At 60.5% G+C, this 18398-nt stretch overlaps 2 protein-coding genes across 2 annotated transcripts; both read right to left on the bottom strand.

The window, feature by feature from the left end:
* Positions 1–817: 817 nt before the first annotated feature.
* Positions 818–3167, bottom strand: ZC3H10 (zinc finger CCCH-type containing 10). The gene is made up of 2 exons (XM_054051492.1): positions 3058–3167; positions 818–2509 (listed from the first exon to the last, which is right to left on the bottom strand). The coding sequence occupies exon 2, from the start codon at positions 2476–2478 to the stop codon at positions 1306–1308; it is 1173 nt and encodes a 390-aa protein (XP_053907467.1). The 5' UTR covers positions 2479–2509; positions 3058–3167; the 3' UTR covers positions 818–1305.
* Positions 3168–6881: 3714 nt separating this feature from the next.
* On the bottom strand, positions 6882–18217 carry PA2G4 (proliferation-associated 2G4). The gene is made up of 13 exons (XM_054051582.1): positions 18038–18217; positions 15638–15766; positions 14721–14826; positions 14462–14531; positions 13431–13523; positions 12374–12437; positions 11342–11420; positions 10329–10407; positions 9660–9793; positions 9003–9097; positions 8443–8570; positions 8034–8087; positions 6882–7859 (listed from the first exon to the last, which is right to left on the bottom strand). Exons 1-13 carry the CDS (start codon positions 18123–18125, stop codon positions 7794–7796), a joined length of 1185 nt encoding a protein of 394 aa, XP_053907557.1. The 5' UTR covers positions 18126–18217; the 3' UTR covers positions 6882–7793.
* Positions 18218–18398: the final 181 nt, after the last annotated feature.

Consider the following 18398-nt stretch of genomic DNA (forward strand, 5'->3'; position numbering starts at 1 on the left):
CACGCCCTCATCGGGCAGCTTTACGCCCCTTCATATAGAGCCCCGCCCCTTTGACCGAGGACACCACCTCGGATATAGCCACGCCCCCAGGACCGAATCCCACCCCCTGGACTAAGCCACGCCCCCCTTTGACATAGTCCCACCCCGATGGAGGGAGTCACGCCCTCCTGGGAAAAAACCCGCCCCTTTGATCGGCACAGCCGAATGACTGAGCCACCCCCTTGTGCTAAGCCACACCCCTTTGATAAAGCCCCGCCCTGACAGAAAAGCCCCGCCTTCTTTGACCAAGCCCCGCCCCTTGACTGAACCACGCCCATTCTGATCAAGCCCCGCCCAAGTTTGGCAAAGACCCGCCCCTAGACTAAACCACGCCCTTATTGACCAAGCCACGCCCCCTTAGCCACATCAAACCGCGCCTGTTTGGCCTCACCCACTGCCCATTGGCTGCCTGCTCTCCCCGAGCCCCGCCCACTGACCCCCAAGCCACGCCCTTTGGCATCAATCCCGCCCCTTTCCATAAGCTCCTCCCCATTGGCCATGCCCCTGCAACAAACCCCACCCATCACAATGAGCCCCGCCCTCTTGACCCAAGCCCCTCCCTCTTTCGGCACGTGCTGCCCCAAGCCCCACCCCTTGGCCACCCACCCAACTCCACTTAGTAGCCCCCAAGCTCCTCCCCTTGGCCATCTGCCAGCACCAAGCCCGGCCCCTAAATGGGCGGAGTCAATATATGGGCGTGGTCAACACCCCCTCCCCCCCCCAGTAAAGCCACATTGGGGGGGGGGGGGGGGGGCAGAAAGCGACCGTGGGGGCGGTTTTGTCAGGTTTTAATAGTTCAAAATGTTACCCGTCAGGGCAGCCGTGGCCCCGGGGCTGCCCCCCCCATCGGCACACAGAGCTGGCACCGGGGGGGCCGTGTCCATACCGGGGCTCCCATCGCCAACAGAGCTGGAACTGGGGGCGCCGTGTCCATACCGGGGCTCCCACCGCACACAGAGCTGGCACCGGGGGCGCCGTGTCCATACCGGGGCTCCCACCGCACACAGAGCTGGCACCGGGGGGGACCGTGTCCATACCGGGGCTCCCACCGCACACAGAGCTGACACCGGGGGGGCCGTGTCCATACTGGGGCGCCTCTGGCACCTCGACCCTGCTCAGGGGTCCATGTTTGGCCTTGGGTTCCCCTGCCCCCCCCCAGGTTTTACCAAACTCCCACGGCAGAGGGTGCGGGGCTGAGGGCCAAAGTCCCGGGAAGAGGGGTTGGGGTTACTGCACCCCACCAGGAGCCACTTCCAAATCCGGCGGTCAGTGGGGCATGGCCGTGATCCGCATGCTCTGGGAAGCGATGGGATACGTCACCATGGGGGTGGTGGCGTGGCTCATGGTGATCCCCCCCAGCGGCTGCGCCATAGAGACGGCGACCGGTGCCACCGAAACGGCAACCGGCGCCATGGAAACCGGGGGGGCCATGCCCTGTGCGATGGTCTGGGCCAGGGCAGCTGACAGAGGGGTGATCTCGGGATTCAGGGGGGGCGCGGCGTTGGTGGGGGGAGCTGCCTGCGCCCCGGCTGGAGCCACCAACTCCTGTTGGGAGACGGGGCGCGGCTGCAGGGCCTGGCTGCTGAGCGTCGTGTGCGTTTGCGCGATGCTGTGGTTGTAGTTGGTGACGGTGCCCACAGTGGGGGCCAGAGTCTGCTCGGTGGCAGTGCCGGTGGAGCTCAGCGTCATCACCTTGGCCTGGTTGCGGAACTGGGCGTTTTGCTCCAGCAGGACCTCATTGGTGGCCATCAGGTTGTTCACCTGTTTCTTCAGATCCTCCACCCGCTTCCGAAGCAGGATGTTCTCCTCCTCCAGCAGCCGGTACTCCACCGCCCGTGCGCTGCTAAACCCGTACTCATAGCTCTCGAAGTGCAGCCCTTCCACCCGCCGCCGCTTCAGCACCGGCTCGGGCTCGTCGTCGTAAATGGCGTCGTAGGGCTCGTAACGGCGGCCGGCGGAGACGATGCCCTGCTCGCGGGCAGCCATGCCGCGTGTCTCGTACTCGTAGTCCCGCTGCAGGTGCTGGAATTTGCACTTGGCACCGCGCTGGCAGTCGCCCTTCAGGAAGTCCCGGCAGATGGGCACCTCCTCCTTGCTGTTGGGCAAGTCGGCCGGCGAGAGGCCCAGCCCGGCGGCCACCTTCTGCCGGAGGCGCGGGGGGAGCTCCCCCGTCTTCTTGTAGCAGTCCTCGTCCTCCTTGGTGCCGTGGATGAAGCGGCAGTTGAGCCGGACGCACTCCTTGTTCTGGAAGTCGTGGCAGAAGATGAATTCGTTCTTACGAACTCCCAGGTTGGTGACCTCGCTGATGTCCGGGTGTCGGAACCGGCAGCGCTTCCCGCGCTTGCAGACGTTGCGAAGGAAATCGCGGCAGATGTCGTCGGCGTTGGCACCCGCTTCGTCACCACCGCTGCTCGGGGGGTACCCGTCCCGGTCTGGCATCTTGGCTGCTGCCGCCGCGGGGCTCCAGGCGCTGACGGAGAAAGGGAATGCAGTGAGGGAGGTGACCGGGGGTGGAGAAACCAGGACACTGGGAATGGGGTAAACAGCTGCTCTGGGGCAGCAGGAATAGGGTGGAATGGACGCCCCGGGAACTGGGGGGGAAGTAGAACGAGTTGGCCTGGGAAGCAGGGAGAACGAGATGCTCTGAGGCACCGGGAACGGGCAGGAGGAATGGGGGGTGGGAATGGCTGGGCCGAGGCATTGGGAATGGGGAGGAGAAGAGCCGCCCCGGGACACAGGGAACGGGAGGAAGGGAACGGCCACCCCGAGCACCGAGAATGGGGCAGGAAAAAGGACCCCGGGCCACCAGCCCCGCACAACCCCAGTGTCCCTGCCCGGTGCCAGCGCGCCCGCGGCCCCCGAGCCGGTGTGTGTAGCGGGGAGCCCTTCCCGGCCGCTGCCTGGTCCCGACAGCGCGGGAGCCCCGCGCCGGGCAGAGGCCACGGCGCCCGCCGGCCCGTGTGTGCGGGGCCGCTGCTCTCCCGACACGGCCCCCGGTCCCCCCGGCCCCGCTCTCACCCGCGCGCCCTCCCCGCGGGACCTCGGGCGCCAACAATGAGCGGCCCCTTCCGCTCTGCGCCGGGCCGGAAGTGCTCTGCCGAGCTTCCGGTGAGACCCGGAAGGCGCTGCACTCTCCCTCCCGGCGTGCGTCCCTCGCCGTGACGTCATGAGCGAGCGACGCGCTTTACCCTCAGCTTAGGCTGCAGCGCCTGGGGCAGCCGCTTCCTCAGTCCCGCCGGTACCGGAGGAGCCTTCCCCTTTCTCTCTGCCCCGCTGGCAGATAAGCCCCGCCCCGGTTCAGCCGCCGTTACCGGAGTTGCCTTCCCGGTTCCCCGCTGTTCCTTGAGAAAGCCCTCCCCGAGACATCCCGTTCCCCACCGTTACCGGAGGAGCTTTACCCCATCTCGCTCCCTGTTACACGAGTAGCTCCACCCCCGTTACCGGAGGAGCCCTCTTCCCATGCGTCCTACAACCCCACTCCCGTTACCGGAGGAGCCCCCCTCCCCGGTGTCCCTAAGCCTGTTACCAGCATAGCCCAGCCACATCCCTCCCCATTACCAAAGGAGACTCCACCGTTCCCTCTTTGTTACCGGAGGAGCCCCCGCAGTCCTCCCCGTCACTGGAGGAGCATCTCCTGTTTCACCCGGTTACCGGAGGAGCCCCCCCCCGCCGGTTTCCCCCGTTACTGAAGGGGTCTTCTCGTTCCGTGCGAAGCTCCCATCTCTCCCCGGTACCCCGTTACTGGAACGGCCCCACAACCATTAACGGACGCCCCACACCGAATCCAACAACACCAGCTTTATTGGCGGCACCATGGCTGCCACAGAGTGCAGAACCGGCCCGGTGCTGCAGAGCTTCCCCTGCAGCACCGGGCCGCTGCTCTCCGGGGCTCTGCCCTCCCCCGCAGCGCCGGGACCTTTCCCGGGATCCCGAGTCACTCCCGGGCAGCGGCGGCGACAGCGACGGCGCCTACTTGGACCTCTGCCTCATCTTCCTCCGCTTGCGCTTCAGCCTGCAGGGAGAGCGGCGCTCAGCGACCGGGGTCACGGCAGCACCAGGCGGTGACCGGGGCCCCCCCCGCCCCACGGTGGCACCGGGGGGGCCCCACGTACCTGCGCATCCGCTTCTTGCGCCACTGCGGAGAGAGGGAGAGGGCGAAGCGTTAGAACCGGTACCAGCGGCGCCCCGAGCCCCGTCCCGGTCCCCTCGCCATCTCCCCCTGCCCCCGGGGACCCCCGAACAGGGACCCCTCCACCTCCAAAGCTCCCCGAGACCCCGGTCCGGGCCCCGGTGCCGACTCCCCGTCCCGGTCCCATTTAAAGCCCTCCCTGCGATGGGACCCCCTCGTTCTCACAGACCCTGTCCTTCCCCCACCCCTCCTCGATACCCCCCATCATGGAGAACCCCCAACAGACCCCTTCCCGTCCCGTCCCCTCCCTAGAGACCCCGGCTCCAGCGCCCCCGGCCCCGCTCCCCGTCCCGGTGCAACAGAGCCCCTCACCCCCGGGCTCTCCAGGCCGCTGCCGGGCCCCCCCGGGAGTCAGGAGGGGAAGAGACGTGCCATCGGCCCCCCCCCGGCGCCGCCCGCTACCGCTCACCTTGGCCCTCATGGCGGTGCGGAGGCGCCGCGCTTAGTCCCGTCGGGCGGGCGGCGGCTCCGGCGGAGGATGGCGGCGGATGGAGGCGGCCCCAACCGGCGGCGCTCAAGATGGCGGCGTCAGCGGCCGAGAGAGGCCTAGGCGCGCGCTGGGGCATATTTATAGAGCAGCGACAAGGCCACGCCCCTCCGATGGGGCGAGGCATGATGGGATCTGTAGTCTCTATCCTGGGTTCTGCGCGGGGCGTGACGGGAGTTGTAGTCCGCGGTCTTTTAGGGCGCGGGGCATGACGGGAGTTGTAGTCTGGCAGCAGACGGCCATTTTGCGCAGCCCCGTCCCGGTGCCCTTCGGTGGCCCCGGTTTCCCGGTGGGTCCCGCCCCCCCTCCCCCAGCAGGGCCGTCCCGCAGGGCAGAGTGGTCACTGATCCAGTTTATTTGGAAATAAACGCTACAGCGTTGTCACTGTTCCCACGTCCCAGCACCGCAGCCGGGGTTGGTTTTGCCTCAGATCCATCGCGGTTTGATTTAAAATAACAAAACCCAGAAAATAACTGACGCAGGGCACGAGGGGAGCCCGTCCTCAGCTGGGGAAAAGAGCCCATAAAACCCAGCTGACGTTCTGGCCGAGCCCACGGATTCGCCCCTGTGTCCATCCGCCACGGCCGCAGCCAAAGTCAGAGCCCCACGTCCATCCCACACCAGGGACAGAGCCCCACGTCCATCCCACGCCAGAGACAGAGCCCCACGTCCATCCCATGCCAGAGACAGAGCCCCACGTCCATCCCACGCCAGGGACAGAGCCCCACGTCCATCCCACGCCAGAGTCAGAGCCCCACGTCCATCCCACGCCAGAGACAGAGCCCCACGTCCATCCCACGCCAGAGACAGAGCCCCACGTCCATCCCACGCCAGGGACAGAGCCCCACGTCCATCCCACGCCAGAGTCGGAGCCCCACGTCCATCCCACGCCAGGGACAGAGCCCCACGTCCATCCCACGCCAGGGACAGAGCCCCACGTCCATCCCACGCCAGAGTCAGAGCCCCACGTCCATCCCACGCCAGAGACAGAGCCCCACGTCCATCCCACGCCAGAGACAGAGCCCCACGTCCATCCCACGCCAGAGTCAGAGCCCCACGTCCATCCCACGCCAGAGTCAGAGCCCCATGTCCGTCCCACGCCAGGGTCAGGGGCCACGTCCATCCCACGCCAGACCTGGGGCCCTGTGTCCATCCTGCTCCAGAGCTGGAGTCCCTCATCCACCCTGCGCAGGAGCCAGTGTCCCAGATCTGTCCCACTACGGAACTGGGGCTCTGTGTCCATCCCGCTCCAGATCCAGGGGCCCAGATCCATCCCACACCAGACTTGGGGGCCCACGTCCATTCTGCTCCAGAGCTGGAGTCCCTCACCCACCCTGCGCTGGAGCCAGGGGCCCAGATCCATCCCGTTACGGAGCTGGAGTCCTACGTGCATCGTGTTCCAGAGCCCATGTCTACCCTGTGCTCCAGTCTGTGTCCGTCCTGCTCCAGAGTTGAGGTCCCTCAGCCATCCTGTACTGATGCCAAGGTCCCAGATCCATCCTTCTCATGGAGCTGGGGCTCTCCATCCATCCCACACCTGACCTGGGGCCGTGTATCCAATCCTGCTCCAGAGCTGGGATCCCTCATCCACCCTGTAAGGACACCAGGGTCCCAGATCCATCCCACCACGGAGCTGGGGCCGTGTGTCCATCCCCTTTCAGACCCAGGACCACCCTGTGCTGGATTCGGGGCCTCACTTCCATCCTGCTCTGGAGACCTCTATCCCACACTCCCGAGCTGGGGCCCCTCATCCATCCTGTTCCTGAGATGTGTCCGTGTCCACCCTGTGCTGGACCCCCCCACGTCCATCCCGCTCCAGAGCCAAAGTTTGGGAACAAGAGCAGAGAAAAAGGGAAGAATTCAGGAAGAAAACCCTCAACGTCATTTATTCTCTTTTATTAACTTTGGTACCAGATTCGCAGGTGTGGAATTTGGGGTGAGAAACCCGGATTCTGGGCGAGGAAGCCCAGTGCCTGTGGAGCCGCTCAGGAGCGCTTCGAGAGGAGAGTTTTTCCCAAATTCAGCTACAGAAGGGGAATAACTGGAGAGCCGGGCAGCCGGCGTCGGCAAAGAAAAACCCTCACCTTCTGACAGTGAATTCCACTGTCTTTTTCCTTTTTTTTTCTCTCCTTATTTTTCTTGCTTTGTTTTTTTTTTTATTTTGTAAAAAAAAAGACTAAAAAAGAGCAAAAGCCCAGCCCTGGTCAGGCAGCTCCCGCGGCGCTTCCCTCGGACAGGAGACCCTTCCGAGAGCCACCAACGCGTTGGAGACTGGAATGTAGGCACGGGCCCCAGGAAAGGATGAATCCCCTGGGACAGCAAGGAATTAAAAAGCGCTGCCGGGCAGTGGCAGCTCATCCCGCTGCCGAGCCAGCGCCAAAGGGGGAACACTAACCGCTTCCCAGCGAGGCAGAGTCGCTTCAAAAAGGAGCTCGCCACAGCAGCGTGTTGAAAATAGAGTGTTTATAAGGTAAATCCCGCACAGACTGAGCCGTTACAGTCGCAGGGGGCACAGAATTTGATATTTTTCCCAATTAAAAACATACAATTCTAGAGGCTAAAAGGAAAGAGGGAGAAATCCTCTGCCCAAGGTAATGGAGAGCGGGAGGAGCCGAGGGTGCCGCAAGGCAGATCCGCACATTCCGCATCCCTCAACACCGGGCGCTTGCTTGGGCGGAATCAGCTGTTGGGTTTGGGGTTTGTTTTTTTTTTTTCCTCCAAGACAATCTGTAAAAGGGAGAAATTGTAAAGAAAGAGGAGGAGGAGGCAGCGAGCCGGCAGGCCCGTGTGCTCCCTTCTCTCCCTGCTCGCCTCAACAAGCACAAGGTTAGAAAGAGCGGATCTAGACCGGCTTTCACTCCCGATTTTATTTGTCTGCTTTCTTTTGGAAGGAGCCTGAGGTGGCTGAGAGGATCCTCCCTCCTTGGCAAAGTCGAGAGGAGCTGGCGGTGGGGCATCCGGACTAGTTGTGGTTTGGTCGTAAGAGACAAAACGGTGCCAGATTATTTCGTTTTTTTCGGGGGGGAAAAGGGGCGAGTGTGTGTGAGTTGGGCGCTACCCGGCAGGAGTGGGAGCCGCTCAGTCGCCAGCCTCATTCTCCTCCGCCGTCTCTCCCGTAGTGGCGTTCTCCGCGTTCCTGGAGGCCTGAGGAAAAACAAACCCACGCGTGGGAGCGGGCACGGCTGCTACGCTGGCACACGCAGGGCCCCTGCCCCGGCTGCGCTGCTCGGGCCAGGCAAGTCCAGGTGCTCCTCAAGGCGCTGCCAATTGGAAGCGATAACGCGGCACTGATTCCCCACAAAACCAAAGCCAATTTACCTTCTTTTTCTTCTTTTTCTGGGTTTTCCGGCTGGCAGAGCTCTGTAGAAGGGCCTGGAGGCAGGAAGGAAACAGAAGCGGTGAGAAAGCCGATTTCTTTTTCTGACAGCAGATGAAGGGAAACACCTTCAAAGCAGAACGAGCCCTGGAGCCACCAGAGGAGTGGCAGGAATTCCAGCTGGGCACAGGGAATGCCACAGCTGAGGCCTCAGAGCCACCTGCCAGACCCCTCAGCCCCTCCCCGGAAGGGCTGGATGCCATTCCCAAGCAGGAAATGGGGCCCAGCGAGGTCAGAAGCTCCTTTTCCTTCGTGAGCTCTCCCCTCAGCGCCTTCCAGGTCTGACTTCCCCCGGGATGCAGCCATAGGTGCCCCACGCAATGCCGCATCAGTTACCCTCTCTAAACCCACCTTCAGCTCTCCGTCCTGCACCTCAAACTCCGACTTGTAGAGCTCGGGTTCGAAGGGGCCGCTGGTTATCCGCATCGGACCGTTGGGCATTAAAAGCACCGTGAATTTGAACTGTGCGACAAACTCTCCTGTGAGACAGAAACGGGTGTCACTGCCCACGTGTCCAACCCACCCGCTGTCCAGGCAGATGCTTCCCAACAGCGATTCCTGTGCCATTTCCACATCATCACTGCTAAAAACCGCTCTGTAAGAATTTCCTAATCCCAGTCTGGCCAGGAGAAAGCAATTCCCTCACCCCTAAACCTGCTCCGTGAGTGCCTCAGCCTTCAATCCCTCCTCCTACCCAGGAAATCACTCCACAAAAGAATCCATCTCCTCACTGGATCAGTTCCAGAACAAGATCCAGAGGCCATCCAGGGTAAATCTCAGGGCCCTTGAAGTGGATCCCTGGTGTTTCCAAAGCAACAGTCAGCACCGGGCTCCGCAGGCTCCGAAGTAACTGACAGTTGTCCGTGAGCGCCTGTCCGCACGGCTCCCAGCCCTCCCACGCTAACACTCACCTTCTTTCTCGTAAAGGACATTGAAAGGCTGGAGCAGCTCGTGTTTGGCGCATTCCACCACCCCCATCCGGGCCTTCTTCTCATCCTCAAATGCCCTGTGGAGCAGACAGAGCCGCACCTGAGGTCAGGCCCGTTCCGAGGCACGGGATTCCACCCCGCCGGCTTCTGAACTGCCTCCGCGGTGAGGCTGGAGACTGTTGTGTTCCCTGCGCCCCAGGGGTGTCACGGGCAGGGACAAAGCAGAGAGGGCAAGTGCCAGGGAACAGCCGCCTCCAGAGAGTGGGACAGACTGGATTTAAGGATGAACAGAGCCTGCCTGTTTCCTTGGTCTTAGTTTCCTCAGTCTTAAGTTTCCTTAGCGGAATGCTTCACTCCCAAAAGCAGGAGCAGCCTCACCGTTACACCCCGACGCCGCTCCCACTCCTCTCTGGTTTATTTTAAACACAATTCCCAGCTCTCCACCTGCCACGCGAGGCACAGGAGATGCTCAAACCCTGGTATTCCTGCTTAGGCCTGTGACATCCTTCCTCCACCCACTCCAAGGCTCGAACACAGCAAACCTCACCCCGAGGCCGTCGCGGGACAGGGGACGCAGCGCGGCTTCGCTGCCGGCAGGGTTTGCGAGCCCACAGGGAGGCCAGGAGTGAGAACAAATACCTGAGAGTAAATGGCATCGTGTCGAAGCGCCTCTCCACCTCGCTGAAAAAGGCACGGGAGGTTTTCATCTTCAAGCCGTACTGTTTGGAGGGGTCCCTTTTGTAAATCGTAGTTCTCTGTCCTGCATCCTTTGCCTGAAATTACAACCAAAGCTGAGCAGCCAGGACAGCAGCACAGCCTCGTCTCGGCCTCGGGAGCCACCCGTCGCACGCGGGACGTTCCCATCATGGAATCACTGAGGCTGGAAAAGCCCTCCGAGCTCATCCAGTCCAACCATCAGCCCAACCCCACCACGTCAACTAAACCATGACCTTAAGTGCCATGTCTACATGTTTTTGAACCCTTCCAGGGATGGAAACTCCCGACCGTGGCCCTGGGCACCCTCTGCCTGTGCTTCACCAATCTGACACTAAAGAAATTGTTCCTAATATCCAATCTAAACCTTCGCTGGCACAACTTGAGGCGGTTTCCTCTTGTCCCTTTGCTTGAGAGCAAACACAAACACCATCTGCGCTCTGACAGCATAAAGGTGTACCCTCAACTTTTTGGATGGAAGAAGCTGCTCCCAAGAAGAGGCAGCGACACACAGGGCACCAGCGCTCCCAGCCCAGGACGCGGCTGCCGCTACCACTTGCGGCTGCTCCTGTTCTGATTGAACACCGGACTCACCTTTCCCTCCCCACTGCTGACAAGAACATCGACAGCGTAAACTTCGTGGACCTCAAATTCTGCTTTTTCGTGGTCCTTCCTGGATGAAAAAAAAAGTTTGGTGAGTCCAAGAACGGCAAATGGAGAAGGGAAAAGCTCCTACGTGGCTACGACACCTCGAACCAGGCCAGAATGGGCTCAGCAAGAGGAACTAGGGGCAGGAAGCATCGCTGCGGTGCAGCAGGGCCTGACCAGAGGAGCAAAAGCTGCAGGGAAGAGGCAAAAGTTGCAGATTAAGGTGCCAGGAGCAGAGCAATCGCTGACATGCTGGCAAAGTGATGTCCAGGCAGCACTCCTGCCTGTGACAAGGACCTCAGAAGGGTCACATTCTGCATCAGCTCCCTGAGCTTGTGATCCCATCCTAGGCACCCAGCTCCACCGGGGCTGTGACAGGCCAAGGGGTGGATATAAAGCCACTAAGCTCTAAATATCCAGGGCGAGACCCAACCCTGAGGGATCCTGGAGGGAGAGGATCTCCTGGAACAGAACGACACATCCAAGTCATTTGCTTAAAACCATCCTGAGGTGCTACCGACAGTGATCAGCAGCCAGTGGGCTCCTGGCAGCTTCCGCGAGGTCTTGGCACAGTTCTGGACTCCTGGCACCCGCTGCTGCTGCTCCCAACAGTTGGTGTTGTGCCGGCAGCGCCTCCGAGGAACTGGACAGGCACCAGGAACACCCACAGGTGCCAGGAGCAGCCTCAGGGCAGTGACTCTCAGCCTTTCTCTCTCAAAACCACCCCAAACACCGAGCCACGTGTCGCATTCCCACAGAACAGACAAAATACGGGGGTAACAAGCCAGGAGTTTGCTGTGCTGGGTCAGGCTTTGAAGAGGCCACATGGGGGGGCAGGATGAACCCCAGTGGAATTAAACACCCCCGCTCCAACCCCGTGACACCGCAGAGAGGAACAGGGGCACTGTTCTGGACCCACTCACGCCCTCCCGAGCGCTGCTGGAAGCGGGGATGCTCACTTTTGCTGGTCTGTCGGGTTCTGGATGATGGTTTTCTCACCATCGATCACATGCTGCTTCAGCTGGTGTGACAGCATCCCTGCCGCGAGAAGGGATTCCATTAACACCTCTGAGTGCAAACCAGCAACACTGTGATCCGCATTATCAACGCTCCAGGGCTGGGACTGCGGCTCTTGGCCAAAACGGGTGCAAAAGCAAATCGTTTTCAGCCCGAGCGCTCCCTCAGTCACAGAACGCCAAGTGCATCAGCACATGGAGCTCCCCGGAGCCCACCCTGCCTTCCTCAACGCTTCCTCCGTAGCGAGGAGGAGCCACACGCTCCCGTGAGGTGTAGCCAGCAATGAGCCCTTCCAATTAAGGCCCCTCTTCCATTAGGGATGCGCTCCATGCCACTGGGCTGCAGCAAACCGGAGAGCCCGTAGGCACGTGCGGCGCAGCCTTCGGTGTTTAATCGGTGATCCACGATTAATGGAAACATTCAGTCCTTCCCCAGACCCCAGCAGCACTTGGAGTGTTTTATAGAATCATGGAATCCTGGAGTGGTTTGGGTTGGAAGGGACCTCAAAGCCCATCCAGTCCCACCTCTGCCATGGGCAGGGACACCTCCCACTGGATCAGGGGCTCCATCCAACCTGGCCTTGAACACCCCCAGGGATGGGGCAGCCCCCACTGTTCTGGGCAACCTGGGCCAGGGCCTCCCCACCCTCACAATAGAACATTTCTTCCTAAAATCTCATCTCAATCTCCCCTCCTTCAGATTAAATTTTGCAGAGTTCACTTTACTTTCCCCACCTCTAACAGTTCACCTCCAAATGGAAGTCTGGGAAGAGGGACAATTCCTGTCTGTTCCCCAAGCCTTTAGCCCAGCAGGGACAGTCACGCCTTCATTCTGGAAAGACGGCTGCCGCTGGCAGGAGGGGAAGAGGCACAATCCCAGCCACCAGCACATCCATATCTGTCATGTATTTTCCAGAATCTTAATCCCAGCTCAGGATTCTATGTGTGACCAAACCACCGCTGCTCTGCCCTTACCTTCGATCGGCGTGCAGTGAAACGAGTGGGCTATTTTGTTCCACGCGTCTGTCACTTGTGTGTTCTGGGTGAGGAGCACAGGAAAATACATTTAGGATGCACAATTCAAGCCAGCAGAGTGACAAATTTTTAACTCAAGAGAAACCTGGAATGGTTTGGGTTAGAAGGGACCTCAAAGCGCATCCAATTCTACCCCTGCCATGGGAAGGGACACTTCCAACGGGATCAGGGGCTCCAAGCCCCATCCAACCTGGCCTGGAACCCCTCCAGGGATGGGGCAGCCCCCACTGCTCTGGGCAGCCTGGGCCAGGGCCTCCTCATTCTCACAGCAAAACATTTCTCCCTAAGATCTCATCTCAATCTCCCCTCTTGCAGCTCAAAACCGTTCCTCTTCATCCTCTCCCTGCACTCCCTGACCAAAAGCCCCTCCCCAGCTTTCCTGTAGGCTCCCCCGTTCCAACTCGATGCTGTGCTGTGGCCGAACACGCAGCTTTTCTAACCACCGGTGCTCTAACACCTCAGAAAAAGGAGAAACATTGCCAGGCTCCCATTTTTAATCCCATAAAACGGTAACATGAGGTCAGCCCAGGCACCCAGAGCTGGGAGTGACACGAGCACGTCTGGAACAGCAACTTGGTGACAAAGGAGATTGCCCACGGCTGCCGAGGCGCCTGGACACGAGGCAAGGAGGGTGCGGTGGGTGGCTGAAAGGAGCTCTGTTTGGTGGAGCTGCTGTACGTGCCCGGCCGCCATTGTCAAGGACGGAACCGGTGAGCGGGACCACCGGGGGTTCCCCACAAAGCCACCACCACTCAAGTGAGAGTCTGGACCCTGCAGGGAAGCTGGAGCTGGGACAGAAGCGGCACTGCCACCCACCCTGGCAGCGGCTCAGCTGTCTGCCAGCAGCTGCTTCCACATTCCCCGCATCCCTGGGCCATTCTTCCCAGGCAAGGTCACCGGATTTGGTTTCTGCGCAGGACGTGTGGCACAGGCAGTGTCTGCACTCAAAACTCCTCGCCCCGTGCCCAAGATTCCTTCTCCTCCACCAGCCACCAACCTGGTTTCCGGGCTTTACCAAGCGGAGCGCAGCTTCGGCGCAGAGATGAGCTGCTTTGATGACATCAGCTTTACGGCCTGACACAGGGTTTTCCTGGAAGAAAAGGACAATAAAGGCTTTTTAAGGTACACTCCCTTCCTTCACCAGCAATAACTCCATTCTGAGAGTCTGGGGTGGAGATTCTCCATCCAACCGGACAGTGCTCCTGAGAGAAGTGGGAAATGTGACCCAGAGGCAGAAAAGCTTCTGGCTTCAGTGGGATCTCGGCCCTTTGTCCACTAAGAGAGCAGGCGAGTGTCAGCAAGGACCAAACCATCGCTCTCAGAGACCCAGCACACGTGCACTGAAGGTTGAAAACAGAACGAGACTCCAGCGTAGCCAGAAAAGGGAACTGGAAAGACTTCAATACACTTGAAAAGGTGGTTTTTTTCTCTTTTCTCCCCACCAAGTTGTTTGGAAGCAGCCACTGGGGGGAAAACCAATACCCCCACTGCCTTCACCCCAAGGATACAGCCAAAAATCTGTTACGGGACAGTTTCATGTGCAGCTTTAACCGCCGCCACTGAGCACGGTTTCATGGCACTGCCACAACGCCTGATTGAACCGCATGTCAGCACCACCACCACCACGTGCTGGGAACATGGAAGCTGGAAGCCTGGGTAAAACTTGGGAGCAGGGATTGGGGTCACCTCAGGCCTGCAGGGGTGCAGCAAAACCAGTCTGCCCAGTCCAGCCCAGCCACTCTGCATGCAGACGGCTCCCTGGAGCCCCACTCGCCTGAGGTCGGTTCCAAATTATTTGGAACCCTGCAGAACTGTGTGTGTTGAAACAGTGAGGCCCTCACTTTCAAGAGTAACTCTGAGGGAAGTGATGGTTTCCACCATCACTGCTGAAGCTCCAGGCGCGCAGACGCCAACCCGAGGTTCCGCGCCGCCGCCGCCTTTGGAGCCAGAGGCACCCGAATACCAATTTTTCCATCACTCCCCCAGACCGCACGGAAAGGAGCGGCGGCAACTCGGTGACAAACCCACCTTTGAGGCGTCTATGACAAAACTGTGTGCTACATTCGCTATGAAGCCGTCGACGTGGACTCCCAGGTCACTGCAACACAAAGAGTTTTATTATGGGGGACACCTCAGCTCAGGAAACTTCTGGAAGCACCAGAAGACTCAGGCAGGTTTTAGGCGCCTCATTTGGCTATTAGAGCCTTTAATTAGCCCTGACGAGGTGTCTGACACACCAGGCAGGAGCCCAGGTGCCAGCAGCAAAAAGAACAAACCAGACACTTACATTTTGACAAGGTCTCCGTCTTTGAGGATGTAATCCTGGTCGCTCTTCAATGGGGAAAAGTGACAGACGCAGTTATTTACCGATATACTCGTCGGGAAGGCAATACCTGTAAAGGGAAATAATCCATGAAATCCTGGCACAGGCAGCAGCCATGCCAGCGGGGATCCTCTCTCAGGATTCCGGTTTCCAAGAACCCCGTTACACAACTCTCCAGCCACACAGAAGGCAGCGCGTGGGCTGCTCCCGCACCGGAATCTCCTTTTGAACAGGCAGTGGTGAAAGAACTGCGCCCAAGGTGGTGGGACACCCGCCAAAGGGATCATAGAATAGAATCATGGAATTCTGGAACAGTTTGGGGCAGGAAGAACCCCAAAGCCCATCCAGTTCCACCCTCTGCCATGGGCAGGGACACCTCCCACTGGATCAGGGGCTTCAAGCCCCATCCAACCTGGCCTGGAACCCCTCCAGGGATGGGGCGGCCCCCACTGCTCTGGGCAACCTGGGCCAGGGCCTCCCCACCCTCACAGCAAAACATTTCTGCCTAAGATCTCATCTCAATCTCCCCTCTTGCAGCTCAAAACTGTTTCCCTCATCCTATCCCTGCACTCCCTGATCCTGGGCTTCCAGAACAGATTGGGGAGCTCAGGGGGACACACTCGAGTGCCACACAGCCCCCACGGACACGGATAACTGCACCACAGGTCTTCCTGCACGGAGGACATCGAAACTCACTGGAAAACAACGCAGATGCCTGGGTGGACGGAAACGGGACGCCGAGGCTCAGCAGTGACGCTCACCAGCAGGAGGGATTGGGTTAAAATCAGCTTTCTGGGAGCAGCGAACCAATTCCAGCACTAATTCTGTGCTCCTGCCCATTCCTAGCAGCCACCCAACGGGACCAAACACCATGGCTTCACCTTTTTTCATTTCCTTCTCCTTCTTGAAGATCTTGCCGGTCTCCTCCATGATCATGGCGTCCCCCTTCTCACAGAGGCAGAGGACCGAGGCACCCGAGTTCGCTGCTTCCACCACTGCTCGCAGGACCCCTGGATGCAAGCACAGACACGGAGCTGTAGGAGCACGTTAACAATAAAAACACCTTAAATCGAACACCAATCCCCTCCCACAGCACTGCAGCAGCAGGATCTATTTGTTTCCTTGAGGAAGCAAGAGCCCAGACTCGGCTCTTCACTGAAAGCACCGTGGACGGGTGGAAACTCCACTCCATTTTTGTTTTGGGTGAGGTTTTCACAAGGAACGTGAGCTAACGTGTGCAGGCTGGGGTTGGCGCGGGCGAAGCGTGGCCTGTGTAGACCGACGTCCGTCCAGCAGAGCAGCCGAGCAGGAACTCCGTGCTCCCGCATTCCTTCTGGAGAAGTCAGAGCTACAGAAACAGGTTTGGAAATGACTGGGGAGACGGGACGCTCACACATCAAAGGAACGGTGTTGCTGCTGCAGACGTGAGGGACTGGAGGGAAAGGCTTTGCCGGGCACAGGAGCCGGCAACGGCGCAGGACCAGTTCTGGAGTCCCTTACTCTGCAGAAACGTGTTTCAGGGTAACCCAAGCGCTTCGGGCTGGCCGTGCTGGTGGCTGCGTGCCACCAGGAACGCCCCACGCCCTGCGCTGCGGGTCAGAGGAAGCTTTTCTGCCTGCTCCCAGCCCTGCCCGCACCCACTGCTGGGCACGTTCCAGCGTCCACAAGTACCAGCAGCGACTGAGTTCCGCCACAGGTGACGGCACGCCTCCTGCTTTACGGGATAAGTGGCAAAAGGAGCTGGAAGGCTGCAGTCACATCCACAAATGCACTGTGATGGTGTTACAGGAACAGGAGCTGCCGGACGAGCCCCACCTCGACACCCTGTGGGGGCTGAGATGTCCCAAAGCTGCTGCCTCCCCTTCTCCCACCTCTCTCCAGCTGGGACGCTTCCCAGGGAGCCCCAAAGCTCACCCTGGCCCATTTTTGGATCTGAGTATCCCCACGGTTTATCTGAGCACACTGTTTTGTACAAGAAGCCGCTCTGTGAGGTGCCTACATCAAGTGGGAATCTCTGTAACTGGTGGTGCGTGCCCCAGGAGCGGCACCAATAAATATTTCAGAAGCGCCGAGGGAGATGTTTACGAGCAGCCAGGTTTTCACCATTTCTGCGACACCAAGTGAAAACCCAAAGCCGTTCACCTGTGATGACAAATTAGATCTTGAATCCCTTCTGTCACCTTTCTCCTGTGCCACAAGTCCTGGAAAGCCGGGGATATTTTTAAGCACAAAGTGCTGATAAGGACCCACTCGGGGGGAGGTGGTAGGGAGAGAGAGGCAAGGACATTTTCAAACAAACAGCAGAGATAACCGGCGAGCCGAGCTCATCGGAGCGCTCGGACCAACCTAAGGAGCAGCCAAGAGGTCAGCACTGCCCAGGGAACACCTGACTGCACTCCGGCGCTTACTTAAGGGAAGCAAAAGCACTTTGGGATATTAAAGGCCCCTCGCTCTGGCAAAAGCACGGGGCAGTTTGGACTTCTTGCCACATTCCTGTGTTTGCTGTTCCCAAACCCGCTCTGGGCGCAGAAAGGCTGCGACAGAGCTGCCTTTCCCGGTGGAAAGGGAGGCGGCTCCTCCTCGCAGTCAAACCGGAGCGCGTGGGTTCTCCTGAAACAGGTTTCTGCAGCGGAAAGGACTCGGAACTGCTCGCCTCCAGCCGGCCCGTCCGGGAGAGGGGCCGAGAATCTCCCTGCCCGGAGAGAAAGGGCTCGGCTGTGGAGCTCAGCCCAGCGAGGATCAAACAGAAGCGTCCAAGCCAAGCAAGAATCGCGGTGGGAGTCTCCGGGAAGCCCTCACGGCCCCGGTCCCGTCGATTCTTGCAGCGGCTGCCGCTCTTGTCGCGGGGCAGCGAACCCCGGAGCGGTGCGGCACGAGGAAAGCGTGGGAAAACAACAGCAAAACCGAATCAACACGGTGAACGGGGATGGGGGAAGCCACGCGTGCCCCTGCCCGTGCGGCAGTTCCCCCCCCCCCCGAAGTCCCGAACAAAGCACGGGGCAGCCCCCGGTTCTCCTCGCCGCGATGGCGAGGGCAGCGGAACCGGAGGCCCTGCCCCCCCTCCTCCGGTGCACGTGGGGCGCGGAGGCCACGTGCAGGGCCTGGGGGCACCGGGAGCCTCTCCCGCCCGGGGGCCCCGTGTCCCCCTCGCCTTACCGGGACGGCGAAGAGAGTGCAGGGCAAGGCCCAGGCCCCGCCACCCGCCCCCACCACACACACACAAACACACACCGGCACCCCCCCCGCCGCCACCGCCCCCCCCCCCCGCGGCCCGCACTCACGGTTGGCGATGTCCCCCCCCATCTTGTACTTGGTGACCACCAGGTCCTCGGCGATGGTGAGCTCGGCCGCCTCCTCCTCGCCCGACATGGTGGGAGCCGCCACCGCCCCCGCCGCGCTCAGACCCCGCCGCGCGAGCAGAGCAGGAGCGCGGGCTCCGCGCGGGGCACGCTGGGAACGCGAGTCCCCGCCCCCTCAAGGGACTACAACTCCCGGCAGGCCGCGCGGCGCCGCCTGCGCAGCGTGGCTCATGGATACAGCGTGGACTACAAATCCCAGCGGGCTTTGCGGTCTCGCGAGAGGAAGTGGGGAGGGGAGAGAGCGGAAGTGGCGCGCGACGGGCGATGGGAAATGTAGTCTGCG

The sequence above is a fragment of the Cuculus canorus genome, chromosome 29 (assembly GCF_017976375.1).
Source record: "Cuculus canorus isolate bCucCan1 chromosome 29, bCucCan1.pri, whole genome shotgun sequence".
Classification (NCBI taxonomy): domain Eukaryota; kingdom Metazoa; phylum Chordata; class Aves; order Cuculiformes; family Cuculidae; genus Cuculus; species Cuculus canorus.